Here is a 27,163-nt window from a genome sequence, read left to right on the forward strand (position 1 = left end):
CTTTTCAGCCGCCTCCACTGTCGTGTCGTATCCCGATCACATGGTCTCGCACCAGCGAGACCACGGATGGTACACGACACGTCACTTGTCACGTGGTGTAGATCGGCTTCTTCTGCTTCACATGCAGTAACGCGCATGCGCTGTCACTGCTGTTCTCGCAGTCCCTGCTGTTCTCGAGATAACAGCAGGGGCCGCGCATGCGCGTTACAACAGAACAAGCCGATACACACCACGTCACAAGTGACGTGTCGTGTACCCGGCAAGAATTCAAGATCAACAAAGCAGTAGAGCCGGAGCAGAGAGAGACGTCAACAATCAAGTTCCCGACGGCAGGATCTGGAAACTGGGCCACTTTGGAAAACGTAAGTATATTACAAATGTATTTATTTTTTTAACTTAAATGATTTAATGGTGTTATTAAAAATATTCTGTTATCTCGGACAACCCCTTTAAAACCCTTGTGGGAAAATAAAATCTGTCTGGGGGAAGAGACCTGAACTCTAGCACGTACCCCGTTTTTATGATTCCTAGAATCCAAGGATTTACTGATATCTTCTGCCAATCCTTGAAAAACAGGGAAAGACGACTCGCCACCATGGATTCTATGGCGTCATTGTTGGTCCCTATTTTTAGGGTCCTTTTGGGGCCTAAAGAGAAAGGACTTATTTTTCCTCGTAAATCTTGAGGATCCTGTCCCAGAGGGTTAGGTCTTTTGTCATTAGGCCCTTTGGGACGAAAGGAATCTCTTGTTGGCCTTGCTTGTGCAAGGAACCCCTTCTTGCTATCTGACGCTTTTTCCAGAAGGTCGTCAAGCGGGGGCCAAAAAGATAATCTCCCGAGCAGGGAATAGCGCACAGCTTACCTTTGGATCCGGTGTCCCCTTTCCAGGTTTTCAGCCAGATCGCTCGTCTAGCAGAATTTGACAGGGCTGCTGATCTGGCAGAAAGGCGTAAAGAGTCTACTGAGGCGTCTGCCAAGAAATCTGCGGCCTTGGAAAGTGTTGGAAGGGAGGATAAGATTTGATCCCAAGGACTCTTGTCTTCTAGATGAAGCTTCAATTGTGCGAGCCAAATTTTCAGAGATCTGGCCACACAGGTGGCTGCAATGCCTGGTTTAAAGGCCCCCGTAGAAGCTAACCAAGGTCTTTTTTAGACAGAAGTCGGCCTTCCTATCCATAGGGTCACACAAGGAGCCTAGATCTTCAAAGGGAAGGGAGTGTTTCCTTCAAATCTTAGCTACTGGAGCATCGAGTCTAGGGGTGTTATCCCAGTCCTTACATACCTCGTCCTCAAAGGAATACTTCCTTTTGAGGAATTTGGGAATACCTGCTTTCCTATCAGGATTCTCTTTTAATGAGGTTAGTTATGTTCCTATGGATGGGAAAGGTTTTATTCTTCTTAGGTCCTAGGCCTTGAAACATTATGACCTGGACAGACCGAGGTTCCTTAGGATCATCTATGTTCATAGTAGCCCTTACAGTCTTAAAGGGAATGTGTTGCCAGAAAAACATGTTGTTTTTTTTTTAATTAAACATTTAGTGTGTAGGTGATTAAACATTGTTCAAATTTTTTATTTTTTTTTCACGAGTCAGGAAATATTATAAATTATATTCTAATTTATAATATTTCCCATTGCTGGTCACTAGATGGAGCTATTCCCAAAATTGCAGCATTGCATGTGGTAAAGCAACCACATTGCTTTATGCTGCAAAATTGGGTAAAAAGCCCTCGCTCTAGTGAGCTCTCAGCATCCCCCCCTCGTTTATCCCGGCACTAGTCAGGATAAAGGAGGGGTTTGAACGGTCTAACCTCCTACACTGTGTGTCGCCATTTTTTGAGCTAACACACAGTGTAGAAGGTTAACATACAATAGTAAACGTACACAAACACGAACATACATTGAAATCTCTTACCTGCTCCTGCCGCCGCGGCTCCCTCCGGCCCGTCCGCTCCGTCTGCTGCCGCTGGTCCAAGTGCACAAGTCCGGAAGCCGCGACCGGAAGTAGTAATCTTACTGTCCGGCCGCGACTTACGGTCCACAGGAAAATGGCGCCGGACGGCGCCAATTTCAAATTGGACTGTGTGGGAGCGGCGCATGTGCAGTTCCCACACAGACGGCGTACACAGAAGTGGATGGGACGGGAGCCGTTCGCAGTCCCTATGGGACTGTGCCTGCCGTATTCCATGTCTGTATGTGTCGTTAATCGACACATACAGAAATGGAACAAAAAATGGCAGCCCCCATAGGGAAGAAAGTGTAAAAATAAGAAAAAGTAAAACACAAACAAATATAAAACGTTTTTAATAAAGCACTAACATCTTTAACATATGAAAAATAAATTTGTGATGACACTGTTCCTTTAAGGAGTAGGTCTATGTCCTCTGTTGGTAACAAATTTTTCTCCCTCATCCTCACCTGAGGAATCTAAAGAGCTGTACTCCCCTTCTCCTAGTTGAGGATCCTCCTCAGCTGAGGAATCGGAAACTATCCGGCTAGAGGAGGTAGATGGTGGATCTTTTTTCCTTTGAAGGGACTTTAGGGAGTTTCTAACTTCTGCCCTAACAATATCCTTGATACTTGTGGCTAAGTTTGTGGACTCTTCTGATATAATGTCTAAACATTTGACAGAGCCTTTTGTTATAGGATGATGTTAGTATCTTTGTACATATAGCACATTCCTTATTATGGGCCTTATCCTGTTTTTTTCTAGGACAATCTCTGGCCTAAACCTATGTATAAAAGAAAGGGAAAGAGTATTTGGTAAGGAAGAGGGTTTTTTTTTTTTTATCTTACCCCATATTCCTGGCGTCCTCATGTACCAGACTGGAGGATTTGGCATCCGAGCGGTCAGTGCGTCCTGGTGCTTATCCTGGCGTTTCCATAATGGAGGAAGAAGACTGGAGACCGAAGCTCCTGCTGTTTCAGGCCTAAATAGGCCATGGATTGGCGGAGAGGCCCTCAGCTCCGGACGTTGGAGCGCCTACTCCCCATATGGGTCACCGGAAACCACCGCCTCCTGGAGTGTTGGACGCGTCACCCCGCCGGAAGGGACGCGTCGCGGCGACCGGAAGAGTCCGTGAATGGGCCGGAAACCGCCAACGCTGGGTATCGTCCAGCCGAGAAAGCCGAATATGACCCCGGGAAACCTCTCCCTGCCAGAGGAAGTGTTTTTCCTCAGGACAATCCTTCCATCCGGAGGACAGGAAACCTGACTGGTGTCTGTGGAGTGTCCTTTTTATATCCTCACGTTTCCTGTCCAGCGGATGGGACGTCTCTCCAGGGGTGCTGTCATAGGTGAAAGGGTAAAAAATGGATCAGTCCTGAAAGGCCTAATTCATTTCTAACGAAAAAAAACATTTATGACCACATGTGGGGTATTGCCATACTTTGGAGAAATTGCTTTACAAATGCTGGGGAGCTTTTCTCCTTTATCCCTTATAATAAAAAAAAAAAAAATCTATATATTCTAAATCTGATATTCATTTTCACGGCCTAATTCTAATAAATTCTGCAAAAACAACTGTGGGGTCTAAATTCTCACTACACCCCCTAGATAGATTCCTTAAGGGGTGTAGTATCCCAAATAGGGTAATTTTGGTGGTGTTTCCACTGTCTTGGTCCCTCAGGAGCTTTGCAAATGACATGGCACCCGAAAACCATTCCAGCTAAATTTGCGCTCCAAATGCCAAACGGCGCGCCTTCCCTTCCGAGCCCTGCCGTGGGTCCAAACAGCGGTTTATTACCCCATATGGGGTATTGCCGTAATCGGGAGAAATTGCTATAGTGTTGGGGGTGCTCTTTCTCCTTTATCCCTTGTAAAAATGCAAACATTTTAATAGAAAAAAAAACCTTGATATTCATTTTCACGGCCTAATTACACAAAATTCTGCAATAAACCCGGGGGGGGGGGGGGGGTGGGGGTCAAAATGCTCACTATACCCCTAGATAAGCACCTTGAGGGGTGTAGTTTCAAAATGGGGTTACTTTTGGGGAGTTTTCACTGTTTTGGCACCACAAGACTTCTTCAAACCTGACATAGTGCCTAAAAGATATTCTTAAAAAATAAATAAATAAAAAGGTAGGCCCCAAAATCTACTAGGTGCTCCTTTGCTTTGGAGGCCTGTGTTTCAGTCCATCAGCACACTAAGTACTAGGCCTTACTCACAAGACAGTGAAAAATGGCCGTGTGACGGGCGTTCTTTTAACGGCCGTCAAACGGCCATATTCAGAACAATGATGTTCTATGGGTGTATTCACACAGCCGTTTTTTTTTTTCACGGCCCGTGAATAATGGCCGTCAAAAAATAGGACCGGTCTTATTTTTGGCAGCTTTCACGGCCTGACGGCCCACACACAAGTCAATGGATCAGTTTTTAACGGCTGTCAATACATGTAACAACCGTTAAAAACGGATTTGTGACACGGGGAGTGGCAAGGGAACTACTAGTTCCCTGGCTTGCTATCGGCGGCTCGATGACACTCACCGACCTCTTCAGGTGTGGTCTCTCGTCTTGACAGATTCTGCAAAGGCAACATCATAATCGCGCCACATTTGCAGAACCCGTGAAGACGAGCTGCATCGGTAAGTGTCATTGAGTCGCCGCAGACCCCGTAAAGACGAGACCTTACCTGAAGAAGACAGCGCTGCATCGGTGAGTATGTAGGGCATTCATGTCGGGCTGTGTGGCATCATGTATGGGGGAGGCGTGTGGCATTACATACAGGAGGCGTGTGGCATTACATACAGGAGGCGTGTGGCATCACATACAGGAGGCTGTAAATAGAGTCTAGGTGAATATGTGACCTTCCCTTGGGTGTTTTCAGGGGGCTGGGACAAAAAAAAAAAAAGCCTGACCAATTAAATTATCAGTTTGTTTTTTTTTTTATTTAAAAACTGACAGACGGACTGGAAACTGATGAAAATTTGGAGACACACTGGTGCAAAATTTGAGGAAAAGCTTCTGTTCTATAAGGGAAGGAATGCGGATGTTGGGAAGTATGACGTCTTGCATCCAATCTATTCCATGGAGTCCGTTTCACTCCAGACTCTTAAAGAATCTGATCCTATCCCAGTGGGATCGAAAACAGGACTCCTTGAATTCAAGGATTCCGATTTCCGAAACCGTGAAATCATCTCTCCATTGGTGGCTCTGCACAAATATCATAAGCAAGGGGGTCCCTGGAGAATGGTCCCTAAACAGGGAAGTCTCTGTCCTTAAAGGAACAGTGTCATCACAAATTTATTTTTCATATGTTAAAGATGTTAGTGCTTTATTAAAAACGTTTATATTTATTTGTGTGTTTGTGTTTTACTTTTTCTTATTTTTACACTTTTTCTTCCCTATGGGGGCTGCCATTTTTTGTTCCATTTCTGTATGTGTCGATTAACGACACATACAGACATGGAATACGGCAGCCACAGTCCCATAGGGACTGCGAACGGCTCCTGTCCCATCCACTTCTGTGTACGCCGTCTGTGTGGGAACTGCACATGCGCCGCTCCCACACAGTCCAATTTGAAATTGGCGCCGTCCGGCGCCATTTTCCTGTGGACCGGAAGTCGCGGCCGGACAGTAAGATTACTACTTCCGGTCGCGGCTTCCGGACTTGTGCACTTGGACCAGCGGCAGCAGACGGAGCGGACGGGCCGGAGGGAGCCGCGGCGGCAGGAGCAGGTAAGAGATTTCAATGTATGTTCGTGTTTGTGTACGTTTACTATTGTATGTTAACCTTCTACACTGTGTTAGCTCAAAAAATGGCGACACACAGTGTAGTAGGTTAGACCGTTCAAACCCCTCGTTTATCCCGGCACTAGCCAGGATAAAGGAGGGGGGGGGGATGCTGAGAGCTCACTAGAGCGAGGGCTTTTTACCCAATTTTGCAATGCTGCAATTTTGGGAATAGCTCCATCTAGTGACCAGCAATGGGAAATATTATAAATTAGAATCTAATTTATAATATTTCCTGACTCGTGAAAAAAATAAAAAAAATTTGAACAATGTTTAATCACCTACACACTAAATGTTTAATTAAAAAAAAAAAAATCATGTTTTTCTGGCAACACATTCCCTTTAAAGAGGCTCTGTCACCAGATTTTGCAACCCCTATCTGCTATTGCAGCAGATAGGCGCTGCAATGTAGATTACAGTAAAGTTTTTATTTTTTAAAAACGAGCATTTTTGGCCAAGTTATGACCATTTTTGTATTTATGCAAATGAGCCTTGCAAAAGTCCAACTGGGCGTGTATTATGTGCGTACATCGGGGCGTTTTTACTACTTTTACTAGCTGGGCGTTGTGTATAGAAGTATCATCCACTTCTCTTCACAACGCCCAGCTTCTGGCAGTGCACAGACACCGCGTGTTCTCGAGAGATCACGCTGTGACGTCACTCACAGGTCCTGCATCGTGTCGGACGAGCGAGGACACATCGGCACCAGAGGCTACAGTTGATTCTGCAGCAGCATCAGCGTTTGCAGGTAAGTAGCTACATCGACTTACCTGCAAACGCCGATGCTGCTGCAGAATCAACTGTAGCCTCTGGTACCAATGTGTCCTCGCTCGTCCGACACGATGCAGGACCTGTGAGTGACGTCACAGCGTGATCTCTCGAGAACACGCGGTGTCTGTGCACTGCCAGAAGCTGGGCGTTGTGAAGAGAAGTGGATGATACTTCTCGTCAGAACGCCCAGCTAGTAAAAGTAGTAAAAACGCCCAGATGTAACACACATAATACACGCCCACTTGGACTTTTGCAAGCCTCATTTGCATAAATACAAAGATGGTCATAACTTGGCCAAAAATGCTCGTTTTTTAAAAATAAAAACGTTACTGTAATCTACATTGCAGCGCCTATCTGCTGCAATAGCAGATAGGGGTTGCAAAATCTGGTGAGAGCCTCTTTAACCCGAAGATGGGGTTATCCACAAATAGACCTGTTTGCCACAAGAAAAAACTCCCAGGTAGAAACATTATTCTCCCTAAATCTCAAAGACAACCCATTGGGGGTAGATGCATTATCCCATCCCCGGGACATGGATCTGGCCTATGCCTTTCCTCTAATACCAATGGTATTAAGAAAAATCCAGGAAGATTTGACAAAGCTCATCATTATTCTTCCCTATTGGCCAAAAAGAAGCTGGTTTCCAATCCTAAAGTACCTAGATTGGAAGACCCGATCATGCTCACAGTCAAGAAGAGTTCTCTCGCAGGGTCGCTTATTCTTTCAGGGAATAGAAACTCTGAAGTTATCAGCCTGGATCCTGAAAGGCAGATCTTGAGAAACCACGGTTTGTCAGGCGAGGTAATTTCAACTATCTTCTCAAGTCATAAAGAAGTTACCTCAAAAATCTATCAAACAATTTGGAAGAAATTTTGTTCCTGGTATGGAGACCCAGGACCAGACCCTTTTACTCCCAACATCGCGAAAATCCTAGATTTTCTACAATCCGGATTCAAAAAAGGGCTTAGCCATAGTACCTTAAAAGTACAGATTTCAGCCTCAAGTAATTTTTTCAATACTCCCCTGGCTGAACATCGGTGGATCAGAAGATTCACTCAAGCGGTCTCTAAACTGAAACCTTCCCTAAAGAAATCAGTTCCTACCTGGGATTTGAATGTAGTGTTAACGGCTCTTTGCGATCCCCCCTTTGAGCCGCTTGACACAATTAGTATGCATTTTTTAACTCTAAAAGCTGCATTCTTAGTCGCTATTACTTCAGCAAGAAAGATTGGAGAAATCCAATCTCTGTCAGTCATAGAACCCTACCTAAAAGTACAAGAAAACAAGATCATTCTAAAGCTAGATCCTTCCTTTATTTCGAAAGTATCTACTGCCTTCCATAGGGAACAAGAAAGAATTCTTTCTTCTACCTTCCTTTTGTCCAGATCCTAAAGATCAACAAGAAGAAAAATTCCATTGCCTGGATGTCAGGCGAACAATTCTTCAGTATCTGGATAGAACCTCCTCCTGGAGACAAGATAAAAATCTATTTATCCTGTATGGGGGAAAGAAGAATAGAGGAAAGAAAGCCACAAAAGGATCTCTAGCCTGATGGGTAAAAACTACCATAGAAGAAGCCCCAAGGACTATGTGCCCCACAAGGCATTAAAGCCCATTCAACAAGGGCAGTTTCAGCATCCTGGGCAGAAAGAAGAGAAGCCTCTGTGGACCAAATCTGCAGAGCTGCCATTTGGCCAAGCCATCATACGTTTTGCAAACATTATGGGCTAGATGTTCGGTCAGATACGGATTTAAGTTTTGGACGGAAAGTCCTCCAATCCGTAGTCCCAACCTGAGCATTATAATCTGGTATTGCTCCTGTGGTGCGGCCATGAGGGATGTACTGGAAAGTGGAAATTAGACCTATCGGTAATTGTATTTCCAGGAATCCATCATGACAGCACCCTTACATTCCCTCCCTTATTGAAATTCGGATTTGTGCAAGTAACATGTCAGTTATTATCCCTAGAAATAAAATAGCGTTGCATCCATCCTGGTGTAGTAATTGAAAAACACTGGCAAGTGGGTGGTGGGAGGGGCCTTTTAACCGCTCTGTCTTCCTGTCCCTATAGAGGTCAATAGGGCAACCTCCTGTGGTGCTGTCATGATGGATTCCTGGAAATACAATTACCGGTAGGTCTAATTCCTACTTTCTCGGTCGTGTGAATATAGCCTTAGAAATACATTTTTGGAAAAAAATAAAAATAAATCACCTCTTTGCTTTCTCAGAAATTGAGAGGTGCAGTTTTTAAAATGGGTTGATTTATGGGGAGTTTATAGTATACAAGGCTCACAAAGCCACTTCAAAACTGGTCCATAAAAAAAAAAAAAAATAGGTCTTGTAAATTTTCTTGAAAATGTGAGAAATTGCTGCTAAAGTTCTAAGCCTTGTAACGTCCTGGAAAAATAAAAGGATGTTCAAATAACGATGCCAACATAAAGTAGACATATGGGAAATGTTAACTAGTAACTATTTTGTGTGTTATTACTATCTGTTTTACAAGCAGATTCATTTAAATTATGAAAAATTTAAATTTTTACAAATTTACCCTAAATTTTGGTTTTTTTCAAATGCTGAATTAGCGAAAAAAAAATCCACTAACAAAGTACAATACGTCACGAGAAAATCTCAGAATCGCTCGGATAGGTAAAAGCATTCTAGAGTTATTACCACATAAACTAACATGAAACAATCGGCTGTGTCCACAAGGCAAAAACAGGCTGTGTCCCGAAGGGGTTGATGGGTTAAAGGTCTATAGATTTAGAAAGTATAGTTAGATTGAGAATTGTCTCAAGGACCGTATCCAGAGAGTTGTGGTCAATGATTCCTACTCTGAATGGTCCCCGGTAATAAGTGGTGTACCCCAGGGTTCAGTGCTGGTACCACTATTATTCAACTTATTTATTAATGATACAGAGGATGGGATTAATAGCACTATTTCTATTTTTGCAAATGACACCAAGCTATGTAGTATTGCTCAGTTTATGGAAGATGTTCATAAATTGCAAGCTGATTTTGACACACAGTGTTTGCAAATGAGGTTTAATGTAGATAAATGTAAAGTTATACATCTGGGTACTAATAATCTGCATGCACCAAATGTCCTAGTGGGAGTTAAAAAAGTGCAGTCACACGTGGTGTACATGCCTTGTAAAGTTTTCCACAGTGTATATACACTTCAGAAATACAAGGTCCAATGGGGAAAATATTCTGCAACTCAGACTGATTTCTCAATTTCTTGGGTTGCGTAATATTTTTCCCATTGAATTAAATTGAAGTTTTTTGGGTAGCACACTTTTGCGCTGCAGAAATTAAAGGCAAAAATGGCACGTGTGGCTGCACCCAAACTGGGAGAATTACTTTTTGAGAAGCATCTGGTACTTCTAGATCAAAGACTAAATAACATGATAATGTCAATCAGCTGCTTCTAAGGCCAGCAGGATACCGTCAAGTATTAAAAAAAAACATGGACTAGGGACGGACATAGTATTACCACTTTCCAAAGCATTAGTGAGGCCTCATCTAGAATATGCAGTTCAGTTCTGGGCTCCAGTTCATAGAAAAGATGCCCTGGAGTTGGAAAAAATACAAAGAAGAGCAACGAAGCTAATAAGGGGCATGGAGGATGTAAGTTATGAGGAAAGATTAAAAGAATTAAACCTATTTAGCCTTGAAAAAAGACGACTAAGGGGGGACATGATTAACTTATATAAATATATGAATGGCCCAAACAAGAAATATAGTGAAAACCAGTTCCATGTAAAACCCCCTCATAAGACAAGGGGGCACTCCCTCCGTCTGGAGAAAAAAAAAAGGTTCAATCAGCAGAGGTGACAAGCCTTCTTTATTCACACGAACATGTTAAACGTCCGTGTGATGGACGGTGAAACAACGGCCGTCACACAGACCAATATAATTCAATGTGGCTGTTCACACAGCCGTTGTTTCAACCGCGTAAAGGGTCCGTGAGAAAATAGGACATTTCCTATTTTTTCCCGCATTCCTCCATAGACTAGTCTATAGGAGGATGCGTGATATCAAGTCCCGCAGTGCAGAGCATGGATGCGCCTCGGACATGAAATATGGCTGTTTTTTACATCCAGGATGCGCAACGCCCGTGTGAATCTATGAAATAGCCGACCGCAGGAGCTGGTCACAGTAGGGACAGGAGATGGATTTTAAAAAAAGTGTCTTCGATAATTTCCTAGAACAAAAAAATATCAGATCCTATATCAATGTATAGAATTCTTGTTTGAATGTTGATCCTACCTGATCGCTACCTGAAATCGGGGGGGGGAAAGAGTTTTCTTCTTCCTGCAGATTGGTTCATATCCTTTATGGGGTTGTTGTTCTACCCCTATGGATTCAGCAGAAGGTTTTAAAACAAAGTTCTAAAGTTTTCCTTTGTCACTTCCCATTCTCCTATCCCTCGGTTGAACTTGATGGACATACATGCAAGTCTTTTTTTTTTTCAGTATCTATGTTTAACATATAGAAGCGTTGTTATAAATGATAGTAATGACCAGGATAAATGGCGACCTGCTAACATCACACATGCCTATATAATATAAATTTGAATTACTGCAAATTGTATACACCTCCATGGCTAAAAATATTCAAAAATGTTGAGCGGTGTAGTCTTTGATCAGACTGGGAAACACTTCTATTTACAACACAGGAGATTAGGGCTCTGTATGAATGTTCTTTCTATACATCAAGCAGTCTATATGTATGTGCGCACATTAAAAAAAAAAACAACCCACAAAGCTGTCTCTTTGACAGCTGTTGTCGCTAGACATACATTTTCAGGGAGCAAATTGTCCCGACTGGCTAACACCTGTAAAGCACTTCTCCCTCTCCTTCAATATTGCTTGCATACAGTGATAAACTTGCATAAAACACATTTCTAAAAAGGGTCCAAGTTAAAAATGGCACAATTCATAAAGCAGATGTACACCATTTTATACGGCAAAAATTAAAAAAATTACCCAGCCTACGCAAGGCCAGACCAGACAAAAAACAGATACGTCTTTATTTGTGCAGCAACATTTGAGGTTTCAGTGAACATGCTCCAACATATAGGACTTGCACAAAACCATGAAGTGCTTTGTCTTATGGGTTACGCTCAAAAATGTATTTAAAATCTGTGGCTCAAGTATGTAGGTCACGATGGAAAATACTTGTCAAACGTCAGTAACAATTTTTAAAATGGCAGTAGTCCATGTATCTTAGAGCCCCTTCTAGAGAATTTCCTATATACCCAGTGACAACTTTATAGCACAATCCCTTTTGTGCATTTGCACTAGTCTTAACCCCTTAATGACGAGCGACGGATATATCTGTCACCAGCAGGTGTTCGTTCCCGCATAGCGACAGATATATCAGTCACTCTGATCGGGTGGGTACTGCCAGTGTACCCACGCAATCAGTGGCCGGAATACAGCCGTTATACGGCGTAAACTTTTAACGTGAAAAACAATGCTGGAATTGCCCTTTATTTTCAATTCTTTCCTATGTTGATGGAATAAAATAAAAAAAGTTACGACTCTTGGAATGCAACAGTGAAAAAACAAAAAATAATCCTTGGTCATTAACGCACAAAATGGCCTGGTCATTAAGGGGTTACAATTGGATGAACTATATTTAGCCACATGAAAAGTCAATATCCACAGTGCCAGAGGCTCTGTCACCACATTATAAGTGCCCTATCTCCTACATAAGGAGATCGGCGCTGTAATGTAGGTGACAGCAGTGTTTTTTATTTAATAAAACGATCTGTTTTCACCACTTTATTAGCGATTTTAGATTTATGCTAATGAGGGTCTTAATGCCCAAGTGGGCGTGTTTTTACTTTAGACCAAGTGGGCGTTGTACAGAGGAGTGTATGACCCTGACCAATCAGTGTCATGCACTCCTCTCCATTCATTTACGCAGCGCATAGGGATCCTGTTAGATCGCTATGTGCTGTCTTATACTAACACATTAACAATACTGAAGTGTTTAGACAGTGAATAGACATTCCACGGGATGTCTATTCACAATCTCTGCACTTCTTTACTGTTTCTATGGTAGTTACAGCAGAGCAAAGCGTAATCTCGTTGTAACCTGCCATCTACAGCGTAATCTCGCGAGATTACGCTCCCTCTGCTGTAACTGCCACAGAAGCAGTAACGAAGTGCAGAGATTGTGAATAGACTGTCTAAACACTTCAGTATTGTTAATGTGTTAGTATAAGACAGCACATAGCGATCTAACAGGATCCCTATGCGCTGCCTAAATTAATGGAGAGGAGTGCATGACGTTGATTGGTCAGCATTATACACTCCTCCTTATAATGTGGTTGCAGAGCCTCTTTAAAGGCGCATGGCTACTTTCTTCCAAAAATTACACCACACCTGTCCTTAGGTTGTGTGTGATATTGCAGCTCAGCCTCATTCACTGGAACAGAGTTGCAATACCAGACAACTCATGGACAGGTGTGACGCTGTTTCTCGAAGAAAGCAGCAATTATTTTATAACCATGTGCAACTATAGCTACACGGGCCACAGCACAGATGTCTGGCACTACGGGGATCCATGATAATTTGTACCCTATTCCTCCCTATAAGTGTGAGAAACTGAGGGGTGCATCAGAATGGAGGCACAATAAGGCATCTCATGAATATATGGGAATCGTTGACCTGGTGCCAAAAAAAAGAGAACACAATTCTGAAGACCCATTTACACGAGCAGGTGATTACAACGCTATTGAACGAGCTCTATAATTCGCACACTTAAATTGGTGAGGCGACTGAACGATTAGTGACAAAACACTCGTTCGTGTTTAAATTCGATTGTATGGAGACACAAAGTATGATATTGAAGTGTGTGAACCTCAATTTTTCGTTTGATCGTTAGACGAAGTGTGAAATGGAAAAAGAGGTGTATATGATAATGAGGGCTGCAAGTGAGAATACAGTGAAGGACGATCGAATAAGCAACTCAGTAATAAATTCAGAATTATTTTGGTCAATAACATTTTTGTGTAAATGCGTGTCTGTAATCGCTGTTAGGATGCTTACATTGGCGGTATCGGCGATTGCTCATTACTGCTCATATCAAGATACTATTTATATTCCTGTGCTCTATGACTCGAGAACAATTAAATAGTGCCCTTGGTTAGGGAGCCATTTTCTAACGGAAATTCTCTTTAAAGTGGCTTCCCCAAAATGGACAATTATCACCTATAAGATAGCAAAAAAGGATCCCAAACCTCCCGTTCTTCTAACTCAACAGCAGTAAAAAGGACATTAAATTGAGTGGTAGTCGAGCATGGGAATAACGGTAACCGCTGAATACAGCGCTCGGGTGTTTCCATCAGTCCCATAGACATTGAATGGAGTGGTGTGTGCATGCTCAACCGCCGATCTATTCAAGCTCCTCCTTACTGCAGGACAATTTCTAGTTTTTACACTTGCCATTTTGGGGTACACATTTGGGGTGTATGTGTTTTATAAAAAATTTTGTCATTTCTATTTTTTCTTTTGAAAAGGGACTTTACTGATAAAATAAACATTTGTCAAATTATACTGGCATTTTTAGATGCCAGTGTATTGCTCGTGTACATTAACAGAGTTATAGAGAGGACAGCTCAGAGGACATTTGTGGTCCCAGGCTGTCTTCATAGTGACACCAGCATGGTAATTATGGCTATAAGGCAGAGTGCTTTGATCAAGGCACTGGATGGGTTAACCATTGGGCAAGCATTTTCTCTGATCCCTTAAGCTGCGTATTATAGCCATCCTCCCACCGGTGCTTGTGTGAGCACTGGCAGTGCCCGCGCGATCACTTTGGTATAATAGTACGTCAAAGTGTCATTGGAGTACTATTACTTTATGGTGCGTTAAGGGGTTAATACAAATCTTCCCAATGTAGATTGTGTGTTGATTCTACATCCCCTGCTAACTGAACTGGTCACAGGTCTCCATTGTGTACTGTCACATACCAAAGCTCCATGTCCATTGATAAACATGCCAGGAAACACATGACGCCCCCCCCCCCCCATGTCTCACGGTCAGCTTGTTGCATCCATTGCCACCCAGCCGCTTATTTTCCTTTCCAAGGGAGCTTGCCGAGTAAATAAAATGTTTAGTCTGGAAGTGGTACTACTGAAGTCTTTGCCCCCAAACAAACCAAGCCTGACTTACCACAACATTATAGGAGACTACATAGTAATCCTGACATGACATGGGTTAAGCCTGTGAAGAACACGTTTAAGTAACTCAAAAATATCATGTCAGCCAAATAAGATTACACGCTTGAGCGCCCTCCAATCTGCCAGGGATGGGAAATTCCCGATGCTCCCAGGAAGGCTGCTAATTACAATATACAAAGAGTCACATGTTCTGCACAGAGGATTTAATGCACAATCCATGCTGCCGATTGTTGTGGCATTCCTGGCAGTCTATTCAACCAAAGTGCAGAGTGAAAATAAGTCATGTACGCAGTGCAATTCAAGATTTTAAGATTAAACATTGACATAGATGAGATGCATTAAATAAAGCAGACAGTACAGACAGCATTGGCGCGTGGACAGTGTGCTATATAACATGCTACTATAAGTTATGTCAACATAACCATGTGACAGCCTAATGACGCCAAAAGTGACAGCACTGTGGCAGTCCAGATACATCCTAATAGTAGACCAAGAATAAATAGAAGAAAAAGGGTTGCACTTGCTAGAAAAACCTTAACCACTACAGAAAGAGGGCAACGTTATACAAAAAATGTTTACCATAAATTACCACAATCACCGAATTCATGTGGAGGACGGGGAATGTACAGACTCCTGGGTGATTCATGTTAAGAGGAAGTCATAAGGGTAAGGCCACACGGAGCGGCACGGACCTGGCCACACGGAGCGGCACGGACCTGGCCACACGGAGCGGCACGGACCTGGCCACACGGAGCGGCACGGACCTGGCCACACGGAGCGGCACGGACCTGGCCACACGGAGCGGCACGGACCTGGCCACACGGAGCGGCACGGACCTGGCCACACGGAGCGGCACGGACCTGGCCACACGGAGCGGCACGGACCTGGCCACACGGAGCGGCACGGACCTGGCCACACGGAGCGGCACGGACCTGGCCACACGGAGCGGCACGGACCTGGCCACACGGAGCGGCACGGACCTGGCCACACGGAGCGGCACGGACCTGGCCACACGGAGCGGCACGCTTCGGCCGATGCTGCAGGAAGACAGCATGGGATGCTCTCACTGAAGGTGACCAGGAAAGCAAAACTTGGGGGGGGGGGGGGCGGGGGGTTTAATTAAATTCCAGGCAAAAGCTACACTTTAAAGATTTGTGTCAAGTTTCATTTTGCTTGAAAGATATTTATTGTATTGTCAAATTCAGATGAAAGATACAAAAAGCATTTCCACTACATAGAGGGATTCAGTAGGTAAGCTTGAAAGCACGTGCATGGAAAAACTAAAAAAACACAACAGGTACACAGAACAGTGAACAATAAGGGGTAGATTATACAAAGTTTTTTGTAGGCAGAAAAAATCTGAAGGAATTTTGAGGCAGATTTTGAATTGCCAGTGTCTTGTTACACCACAAAAAAAAAACACTCAAAATGAGTGCCGCAGGCTTTCCTGCCTCCCAGTGATTTAAATGGAAGGTCAGAGCCAGGAGCCATGGGCAAAAAAAAAATATGGAGTGTTTTTTTTCCCAGCGAGCGGCCAAAAGCCGCCTGGGAAACAATAATAAATAAAATATTTCAAAAAGTCACTGACTCCCGTTGAAATCAATGGGGGCAATTTGATCTTTCATTTGGATCGCCACTTAAAAGCAATCTGAATCCCGTCCGCTAATAAAATATATATTGACAATTTCAAATGAGAATTGTCAAGTTTAATTTTAACTACTGATTTAACAATGGGCTTCGTGAACACTCTCTGGTATGGGAGAAGTAAAGCACCGTTCAGTATGAGAATACCTTACAGCAGCCCTTAGGTCCGCAATGTGAACAAGCAAATCCTTGTCAATCGCTGTTTACCAATAGGATTCCACTGATGCTGGCCTGCAATGCATTATATACAGTGCAATCTGGACTAAAAACAACAATGCAATATACACCAGGCAAGAGCAGCTGATGGGCAAAACAAAGGAGGATTTAGAGTGGCTCTGTCATCAAACTATGCAAGTACAGCATATGTCCACTCTCCTATTAGCCCAAAGAAAAAAAACAATCTTGTGCTGTTTGGCTAATAGGACCGATCAAAGGATACACCGGACTCTTAGTTACGCGTCTGCTGTATTTGTGAGGGGAGCGCCTCCCCACCTCTCACCAGAGACTGTCGGCTGGCTGCTTTATATGGAGCAGTCGGTCAATCACTGCTGCGAGGGGCAGGTGAAAGGTGAGGTGTCAGGAGCGCTTCTTTTTGAGTCCACTGTATTCATGAGAGAAGAGTCTGGTGTATTCTTGGATTGCTACGATTAGCTAAAACGCTTGGGCTAATAGAAGAGCGGACCTGTTCGCATACTATGCTAGGGCAGCATAGTTTGATGACAGATCGGCTTAAATAGGCTCTGTCACCACATTATAAGTGCCCTATCTCCTATATAAGGAGATCGGCGCTATAATGTAGGGGACAGTAATGCTTTTTATTTAGAAAAACTATCTATTTTAAACCACTTTATGAGCGATTTTTAGCTTTATGCTAATGAGTTTCTTAATGAACAATTGGGCGTTGTACAGAGGAGTGTATGACGCTGACCAATCAGCAAGGCAAGCGTAATCTCGCGAGATTACGATGTAACCTGTCATTTCAAACGAGATTACGCTTGCCTTGCTGGAATCGCACAGAAAAGATTCAGAAGTGTCAGGATTCTGAATAAACATCACGTCCAGGCTGGTAGTGATGTATATTCATTATCAGGACACTACCGTAATGTTAGTGTTTGTGTATGAAGCTGCACATAACGATTTAACTAGATCGCTAGTGCAGTGTAAAAGAATGGAGAGAAGTGCATGACACTGATTGGTCAGCATCATACACTCCTCTGTACAACGCCCACTTGGTCTAAAGTAAACCATGCCCAGTTGGGCATTAAGAAATGCATTAGCATAAAGCTAAAAATCGCTCATAAAGTGGTTTAAAATAGATCGTTTTTCGAAATAAAAAGCATATATAGGAGATAGGGCACTTAGAATGTGGTGACAGAGCCTCTTTAAGCTTTGAAAATAAAGAGCTTTCACAGTGCACGATAAAGGAGGTAAACCAGTATTAAAACACTCATGGTCCTACCAAATCAATCAGAAAGGGCATCTATATCCTATCACTGTACGAGCATCTGGGATAACGTGACTGAAACACTGAACTACATTAATTTATATTTTTCATTTGGAATTTGTGCCTTGAGCTAAAAAGCAAAACTGAACTAGAAATCGGTCTCATCAGGCATCCCTATGTGCTACCCTATGTACAGAACAGGATCGTGGATGACCGGTTTGGGCATCATTGTGCTATATATCCCAGAGATAGGACTTTATCATGAAATGAGACATCTCTCCAGAGACTTGTTATTGATGCCTCCTTGTCGCCAACAACATTATTTTTGTATTTCCACCCCCAAAAAATTTTTTTATGACATTTATGGTTCACAGATAGGTAGTCTGAGCTAGACTAACTGTTAAAAATAAAAACAAACCACTTTGCTTACAACACATGACTTTTGGCTGAGGTGCTCCTCAGAGGTTCAGCCTAGTTCTCCATAACCAGGATGACTAAAGATACAAAGCACAGGCGGAAATGTTTTCGGTGGCTTTATGCTGTCTACACATTCCACAATACATTCTTTTAATTTAATATGTTAATGGTATGTCCTTTTTTCTATTCTTTTCAGTCTGTGTCCACACTACAATGTCCTAACCAAGTGACAAGACAGATATTACTTTTTTTGATGAATAGACGCTGCGCTAAACTTTAAAGGGGCTCGGTCACCAGATTATAAGTGCCCTGTCTCCTACATAATGTGATCGGTGCTGTAATGTAGATAAGTGTTTTTTTTTGTTTTTTTTTAAAAACGATCATTTTTTAGCAAGTTATAAACCATTTTAGATTTATGTTAATTAGTTTCTTAATAGGCAACTGGGCGTGTTTTTACTTTTTACCAACTGGGTGTTGTACAGAGGAGTGTATGACGCTGACCAATCAGCTTCATACACTTCTCATTGTTCCAGCCCATTGTTACAATGTGATTGTGCAGTGAAAGAAGCTGGGTTGAAACAATGAGAAGTGTATGAAGCTGATTGGTTACGGATTGGTCAGCCTCATACACTCCTCTGTACAACGCCCAGTTGGTAAAAAGTAAAAACACGCCCAGTTGTTTATTAACCCCTTAGTGACCACTAATACGCCTTTTCACGTCAGTCACTAAGGGGCCTTAGGCTAGGCTGCTGCCTTTTCACGGTGGCCCAGTCTAGTCCTTCACATGTGTCCCGTGCAGGCTGGAGCCAGGGCTCTGCTGTCTGATAACAGCTGGGCTCCTGCTCCAACACCGGCGATCGAAGTTTACTTCGATCGCGGCCGTTTAACCTGTTAAGTGCCGCCGTCCATTGTGACCGCGGCATTTAACTTGTTTACAGAGGGAGTGAGCTCCCTCTGTCACCCATCGGCGGCCCGCAAATGCAATTGCGGGTCTCCGATGGGGTGTCATGGCAGCCGGGGGCCTGATAAAAGCCCCCAGGTCTGCCCTGGACATATGCCTATTAGGACACGCCGAAGGCACGTCCTAATAAATTGCCTGTCATATTTACACTGACAGGCAATAATGCTCTGGTATACGAAGTATACCAAAGAATTATAGCAGCGATCTGAAGATCGCATAGTAAAGTCCCATAGTGAGACTAAAAAAATAAGTAATTAATGTGAAATAAAGATTACAGTAAAAATAAAACCACTTTTTATGGAAATTTTATTTTGTAAAAGTGTAAAAAATAAATAAAAGTACACATATATGATATCACAGCTACCGTTATGACTCAATTAATAAAGTTAATATGTAATTTAAACTGCAAGGTGAACACCGTAAAAAAAAAAAAAACGCAAAAAACAATGGCGAAATTGCAATTTTTTTCCATTGCCCCCCCAAAAAAGTCATAATAAAAATAAATCAATAAGTGCCATGCACCCCAAAATAGTATCAATCAAAACTACGTCTCGTCCTGCAAAAAACAAGCCCAAAAAATCACTACATTGATGGAAAAATAAAAAAGTTATGGCTCTTGGAAAGAGACGATGCAAAAACAAATAATTTTAGTTCAAAAGTGTTTTTATTGTGCAAAAGTCGTAAAACATAAGAAACCTCTACATATGTGGTATCGCCGTAATCGTACCGACCCATAGAGTAAAGGTAACATGTTATTTACGTCGCACAGTGAACGGCATCAATTTAAAACGCATAGAACAATGGCAGCATTTCACGTTTTGTTTTTTTTATAATCCCCCCCCCAAAAAAAAAGTTAATAAAAAAATGATATTACCCTAAAATGGTGCTATTAAGAAGTACAACTAATCCCACAAAAAACAAGTCCTCATAAAGCTATGTAGACGAAAAAGATAAAAAAAAAAAAAAAAGTATAGCTCTTTGAATGTGACTATAGAAAAACAAATAAAATCGCTTGGTCATTAGGGTCTAAAATAGACTGGTCACTAAGAGGTTAAGAAACAAATTTGCATAAATCTAAAATGGTTTATAACTTGCTCAAAAATGATCGTTTTTCAAAATAAAAACCACTGCTGTTCTCTACATTACAGCAACCATCAGATTATGTAGGAGATAGGGAATTTATAATCTGGTGACAGAGCCTCTTTAATGTCTAAACTTTAAAATTATTTTTGCAAGATCATCTCTCTGACAAGGCTGCTGGGAAAACCTTCAGATGAGGCTGAATATTTCATTATATCCATGTTATAAATTGAGATGCAGTAACCCCATTGCCAGTGAACAGCCACGTAACCAAAATGGCTGTGATGTATAAAATTGTATTAGGGGCAAGAAAACCCCAGTCCAGGACCCTTGAACCATTGCTCTGAGGATTTTAACTACTGTCTAAGCCTTTTTTTTTTTTTTGGCAATGTTGTAGTCTGGAAGCACGTTCCCAAAAACACCTTCTCATCACCCACAGCAAATGACAGAATAGAACAAAAAAATTCCTCTATAAATTAGTTCATCCTTGGCAGCATGGTGAGAAAATGTTTTTGTGGGAGACCCTGTTCCTCAGTAGGTAATGCATCAGTATGAGGCGGATCAATTTATCCTCCCATACATTTAGCATATGGATACCTCTGGTTAACGCAAACCTGTCAGGGGATTTCAGCTGCCCTGCCTGAAAGCAGGATACGATAGAGGAAGAGGAGCGGAGCTCAGTGATATACAGGTTTATATGATTTGAAGCAGGTTCTCTGGGTAAAAATGTAGAGTAAATTCAGACAGGACTCCTAGGAGAGACCGTGAGAGTCCCCACCTACACAGACTGACAGCTTTCCCTATATCAGCATGTGTACAGAGAAGCCTGTCAGTCAGACTGTGTGGGCAGGGTTAGCAGGACTCTCGTGCTCTTTCCTAGGAGTTCTGTCTGTAATGATTGTGAATGCGATCGCATTACGACAAAATAGTTGCAAAAAAATCCAAACCCGCCTGATTTTTGAGTGCAGATCGCAAGTCACAAGCAACTTTGCCTGCATTTATTGCAAGTGGCGTGTGAAAGTCGCGACATCAGCAATTTCTTTTTCTTTTGGTGTCTTTTGGATGTTGCAAATCATGCATCGATCAACAGAATTGTATCCTAAAAATAGTCTTGCATCAGCAACAAGCGGTCATGAAACCAAAGTCGCTGTGTAGGCCTAGAGGCTCTGTCACCAGTTTATCAATTCCCTATCTCCTAACTAATCTAATAGGCGCTATGATGCTGAGAACTAGTGTGATTTGTTTTAAAAAAAAAAAAAACACACGTTGATTTGCAAAGTTATGAGCTTTTTTCTAAATATACTAATGTGGCTCTAATGGCCAAATAGGAGATAACTCTTTCTTTTCACTCTGGGCAGTGTAATGTTTTCTGTAGGACACTGTCCAATCAGGATACAGCTTCTCCCCCTTCCCTGCCCAGCAACACAGCCTGATCTTATAGTATAGAGATTCCATTCCCGACTGTATATTCAACTGGCGATATTAAAATCTCCTCTTCCATATACCACCAGAACCACAGCCCGAGATATGGCTGTTTTAAGTAATACCCCCTTCCCTGTAGAATGTCTCTCACACTGTGTGAAGCAGCTTGATGCTGATAGGACAGGTCAGAAGCTGTGAGGTAACTCCACCCCAGGAGAATCACGGTGGTTACCTGCCACTTGTCTAATAAAGGCTCATTTACATATTTAGAAAAAAAAGCCCCCGCGCACTTCTTATCAGGACCCAGGAGCGGGGCAATGGCTGTATTACACAGCCGCAGCCCCGCTCTCATACATTCATGTGTTACTATACTGAGCTCTGCAACCGCACAGCTAAGTATCGAAATACCTGAAATAACGGTATCGAACCGTTTGGGGATGCAGAGTATCGAAACAGTATAGAAGTTTCGATGCATCGTGCATCCCTAGATACAGTTTTTGGGTCAGGATTTTAAGTCAAAGCCAGAAGTGGATCGAAAAGAGAGGAGAGGTATGAAGAAATGACAAATGCTTCTCCTTTCTTTTGTGCTCACTCCTTTGTTTAGCTTTAAAAAAAAAAAAAAAATGGTGTGGTCCTGGCCTATAGATGGTTGTCCGGTATTATATGAGCGGCTGTGCCTGGTACTCCAGCTTGTACAGACAAGCCAACATGCATATTTAAACAATGACAGGAGCGAGACAGCCCCTTCATTTGTGTGGATCAATAGAAATCCCAGAAGGTCAGACCGCCCCTACTGATCAAGCATTCATGACCTATCCGAAGGATAGGCCATCAGTCTTATCGTTTGAGAACCCCTTTAAGACTTTCACGTATTATGTAGTGATTGTAATAACAACCTGTTTTTTAAAACATGTGTTTTAGATGCCCTAAATGCACTTTATTGCACCCAGCTAGTGGGTGCAATAGAATCCACTGAATGGCCTGCCAAACTCCCAACCAAGGAGGAGTGCCCTGTATGAAAGACCATTAAGTAGATGCTGAGTGCTATTAGGACATCTAAAGGATGCCTAGATTAAAGGCCTGTTTAGACTTGACAATCCGGCTACTTTCACACGTAGCGAATTTGAACAAATTAATTCGGCAGCGGAACATAGTAGCAGCAAAGTGGATGAGATTTGTAGCTCCACATGCTACAAAAATTATCCGCGCAGAAATCGACCGTGGTGCAGAATCGAAAAAAAAAATAAATCTGAAAGTCCAGATAGCTTAAAATAAGTTTAACCCCTTAATTACCAGGCCATTTTGCACGTTAATGACCAAGGATTATTTTTTGTTTTCTCACGGTCGCATTCCAATAGCCGTAACTTGTTTTTTTATTCCGTCGACATAATCACATAAGGGCTTGTTTTTTGCGGGATGAGTTGTATTTTGCAATTGCACCATTTTTGGAAGCAAATCATATATGGATTCATTTGTATTAACTTTACTTTAGGAGAGAATTGAAAATAAGCAGCTATTCCAGCATTGATTTTCACGGTCTAAATTTACGCCGTTTACTATGCAGAGTAAATAAAATGTTACCTTTATTCTATGGGTCGGCACGATTACGGGGATACCAAATATGTAAAGGTTTTATATGTTTTCCTACGTTTGCACAATAAAAACCCTTTTAGAAAAAAATTACTTGTTTTTGCATCGCCTCATTCCAAGAGCCGTAACGTTTTTATTTTTCTGTCAATGTGGCCGTATGTGGGCTTGATTTTTGTGGGCCAATGCGTCGTTTTCATTAGTACTATTTTAAGGTACATAGGACTTATAGATTAACTTTTATTTTTTATGGGGGGGAAAAGAAAACTTTGCCATTGTTTTTTGGACGCCGCTCATCCGGCGGTTAAATTAATGTGTTAATTTTATTGTTAGAGTCGTTAAGATCGCAGGGATACCATATAGATGTTTGTTATGACCCTTTTACTAAATAAAACCACTTTTTGGGGGAAAAAAGTGGTTTTATTTAAAAAAAAAAAATCATAAACTTTATTTAACTGCTTTACATTTTGTTTTTTAGTTCCCCCAGTGGACTTCACCATGCGATTTACTGATCGCTTATATAATGCTTTGGTATACCAAAGCATTACTGCCTGTCAGTGTAAAACTCACAGGCAATCTATTAGGCCATGCCTCTGGCATGGCCTAATAGACAGTTGCTGAAGGCACACCTGGGGGCCTTTATTAAGCCCCCGGCTGCCATGGAAACCCAACGGCGCTCCATGAATTCTTTGCGGGGGCGCCGATGTGGTGACAGAGGGAGCTCCCTCCCCCTGTCAAGCACATTAGATGCCACTGTCTCTATTGACAGCGGCAACTAACGGGTTAAACTGCCAGAATCGGCGCGCGCTTCGACTCTGGCAGTTGCCGGACTGTGTATAACAGCCGTGCTCCTGCAGCTGATCGCGTGAGTACACTGGCAGTACACATGCGATCAGAGGACTGATATATTCGTCCTTTTGTGGGAACTAGCACATATATATATATATATATACACACACACGTCCATCATCGTTAAGAGGTGAAAATAAAATTTCAAATAGACAAATACAAAACTTCACCCACATCCTCTGGCGCTTCCATGGCTTCCCTGGTCCCCAGCAATGACATATCGAGTCAATGTGTGACCAATGCAGAGGTCACATGTGATAACACGTCATCACTGGAGGCCGGGTGTACAGAGACTGGCGGGAACCAGGGAAGCCTTGCCATGGGAGCACCAGGGAAGAAAAGTATAGTGGATTTTTATTTAAGACACTCTGCAAAGGGAAAGCCGAATGATTTGGTGCAGATTTTCCTGTGGATTCCTCCTGATTTTCGGCTGAAATTTTTCTTCGCAAATCCGGTAAGCTAATTGCCACAATTTGCACGTGCATGCGATTGTAATGATGACTGCCCAATGTGAATGCAGGAAAAAAGGAATGAAAGAGCAATATCAATCATTTTTATGGCCGGCACAATCTGTACTTGCTGCTCATAACTTTTACCGTTAAAATAGCCATCACTGCGCTAGACAACGAGGATGCTCACCGCCGGAACGTTACTTGCCAGCAGCAAGGACCTCACTGATGAAAAAGTCCATCAGACTCTACAACAATTTATTAAAACCTCTGATTGTTTGTTTGTAAAACTGTTGTGTAGGTCTCTTTAATTCTGCACAACATCCTGCAATTTTTCTTAATTGACTCAATCAGCGAATACTTCAATATAGACACCGTTTATAAGTTTTCTATATTCGTCTCTTACAATTTCAATCCTTATCTTGTGCAAACCACCAAACTGCTTCATGCACTAACCTTGGGACAGCTTTCCTTAAGTGTTTCTCCCTCATTCGTCTGCATGGGAAAGAAAAATGGTGTGCAAAACGGTGCAGAATCACACGCAGGTATCGTCTAGAGGCAAAAGCAAATAAAGAATGGGTTGTGATCAGTGCAAAGATCATGTACAATGCTTAGGACAATACCGCATGCATGGGTAAGTTATTCTGTGCATGAAGTTACACATAAAACTAATATAAATTATGCATAAACATTAAGAAAGTATGGTTATTACAGCTCATGGCATTTGATGGTTTCCTCAAATATGTAGAAGGCTCATCCAAAATCACTGCAGGCTCCACGGCAGACCCTTTATGTGGTCAGAAAATGACAGCACAGAAAGCCCTGCAGTGACATAAGGCCCCTTTTTACTGTTCCTATCAAAAGGATAATTGAGCACTGAAATATTCTACCAGCTAGCAGAAATTGGATGTAATATTAGTGAATGAACAGGTAAACTAAAGCTGGCTACCTACGAGTCTAACCGTCACCCAATCCATAGGTGAAGTGACTAGAATGTCAAATGGAAGTCACCCTGACAACTGGGTTTAGCTCCCTGTCCCTCATTGTAATGGCAACAGAGACCATTCCTACCCAGCAGAGTAAGCAGTGACGGTCATAAAATCCTCCTCATACATAGTCTATCTGCTGTGGCTGCTGGTAGGATGGGAGTGGTGACTGATTTGGAAGTGAAGAGTGTGGGGGGGGGGGGGTTCGCTCAACTTGCTTATGAGGAGGCAACATGCTCACGAAAAGCAGATGTCCCATTAAAGGGGTTGTCCCACAAACAATATTGTTCATACAGTTGTAGAACTTTTAAAACTAAGTCACTTTGCAATATAAATGTATAACAAAACTGTTCCTCTGTTTAGATAATTTACATTGGTGGCAGTGATGGCACCCCCTGGTTTTTGTCTTTGATTCTGTTAGCTGTGCCTACCTTCTACAGCGGCGAATATGCATGTGCGGTTATCGATCTCCCTTCTCTGGCTCAGAACTGCGATCCCTCGTAATGCGGGGGATATTCCTCTAGAATCTCCAGAGGAGAAGTGGTGTATGCGCAGACACTTTCATGTACGCATACCCCACATAAGCACTGATCTTGTTATATCAGCTTGGGCTCAAACAGCTGAGAGCAGGGAGGGTTTAGGGGCTTGGCACGAGGAACTATTTCCTTGGCTGCCTGGAGGATCTAGGAACTGCTGGGGCAGAGAGCCAGCGTTATATCACATAATGATGTACTGCTGCACGCCCACAAGCCACCAATGGACCAAAGGGAGAGGCGGACTAACGTTGTATAAAGGAGTTAAAGCCATTAGATAGTTGTATACACCGAATGGTGTTTCTTGGTACTAGGGTTAGTGAAATAACCCTTTTAGGACAAACCTCTTTGGTTATGTTCACACGGGCAATTTTCAGCCATTTTTCGGCCCGTAAACATCCCGAAAACCGGCTTAAAAAAAAAATCGGAAGCAGCGTGCCTACAAATATCTGCCCATTGATTTCAATGGGAACTACGGCGTTCTGTTCCAACGGGGCATTTTTTTAGCACCTCATTTTTGGAGCAGTTTTTCCTTGACTCAATAGAACAATAAATAATAAATATAATAAAACCGCTTCAAAAACGGCCGTAAAAAATGCAGCGAAACATGCTAGTTTGATTAAAAAACGGCTGAAAACCAGGAGCTGTTTTTCCTTGAAAATAGCTCCATATGTTCAGCCGTATTTTGTTTACCGTGTGAACATACCCTTAGAGGGAACCGGTCACGTTGAAAAAACTGGCAGGATGTTATAGAGCAGGAGGAGCGGAGCACATTGATACTTAGTGAATGCGGAAATATTCAGTATAACTTGGAATTTATTCATTTAAACCTCTGCTCATTCTGGTTTAGGAGTGTAGTGGGAGTTCCTAATCCCTGATTGACAGTTACCTATATAATCTACTCAGCTCCTACTGCTCTATATGCCCACAGATTGGACTACATTTTCAACATGACAGGTTCCCTTTAACCCTTTCAGGACCAGACTAATTTTAGTTTTTATGCTTTTGTTTTTTCCTCCCCACCTTCAAAAAGTCATAACTCATCTTTTTGTTGACACAGCCATATGAGGGCTCAATTTTTATGGGACAAGTTGTA

The 27,163-nt window shown here is 42.4% G+C and overlaps 1 protein-coding gene across 2 annotated transcripts in view; it reads right to left on the reverse strand.

Moving 5' to 3' along the window:
• TNRC6B (trinucleotide repeat containing adaptor 6B) overlaps window positions 1–27,163 on the reverse strand; it is a 175,582-nt gene that overhangs the window by 142,817 nt on the left and 5,602 nt on the right. For both annotated transcript variants that reach the window (XM_075833725.1, XM_075833724.1), the window contains exon 3: window positions 25,005–25,100. In XM_075833725.1, coding sequence (XP_075689840.1) covers window positions 25,005–25,039 — 35 coding nt within the window. In that variant the 5' untranslated portion in view covers window positions 25,040–25,100. The remainder of the gene's footprint in view (window positions 1–25,004; window positions 25,101–27,163) is intronic.

This window comes from Rhinoderma darwinii, chromosome 7, assembly GCF_050947455.1.
Source record: "Rhinoderma darwinii isolate aRhiDar2 chromosome 7, aRhiDar2.hap1, whole genome shotgun sequence".
Classification (NCBI taxonomy): domain Eukaryota; kingdom Metazoa; phylum Chordata; class Amphibia; order Anura; family Rhinodermatidae; genus Rhinoderma; species Rhinoderma darwinii.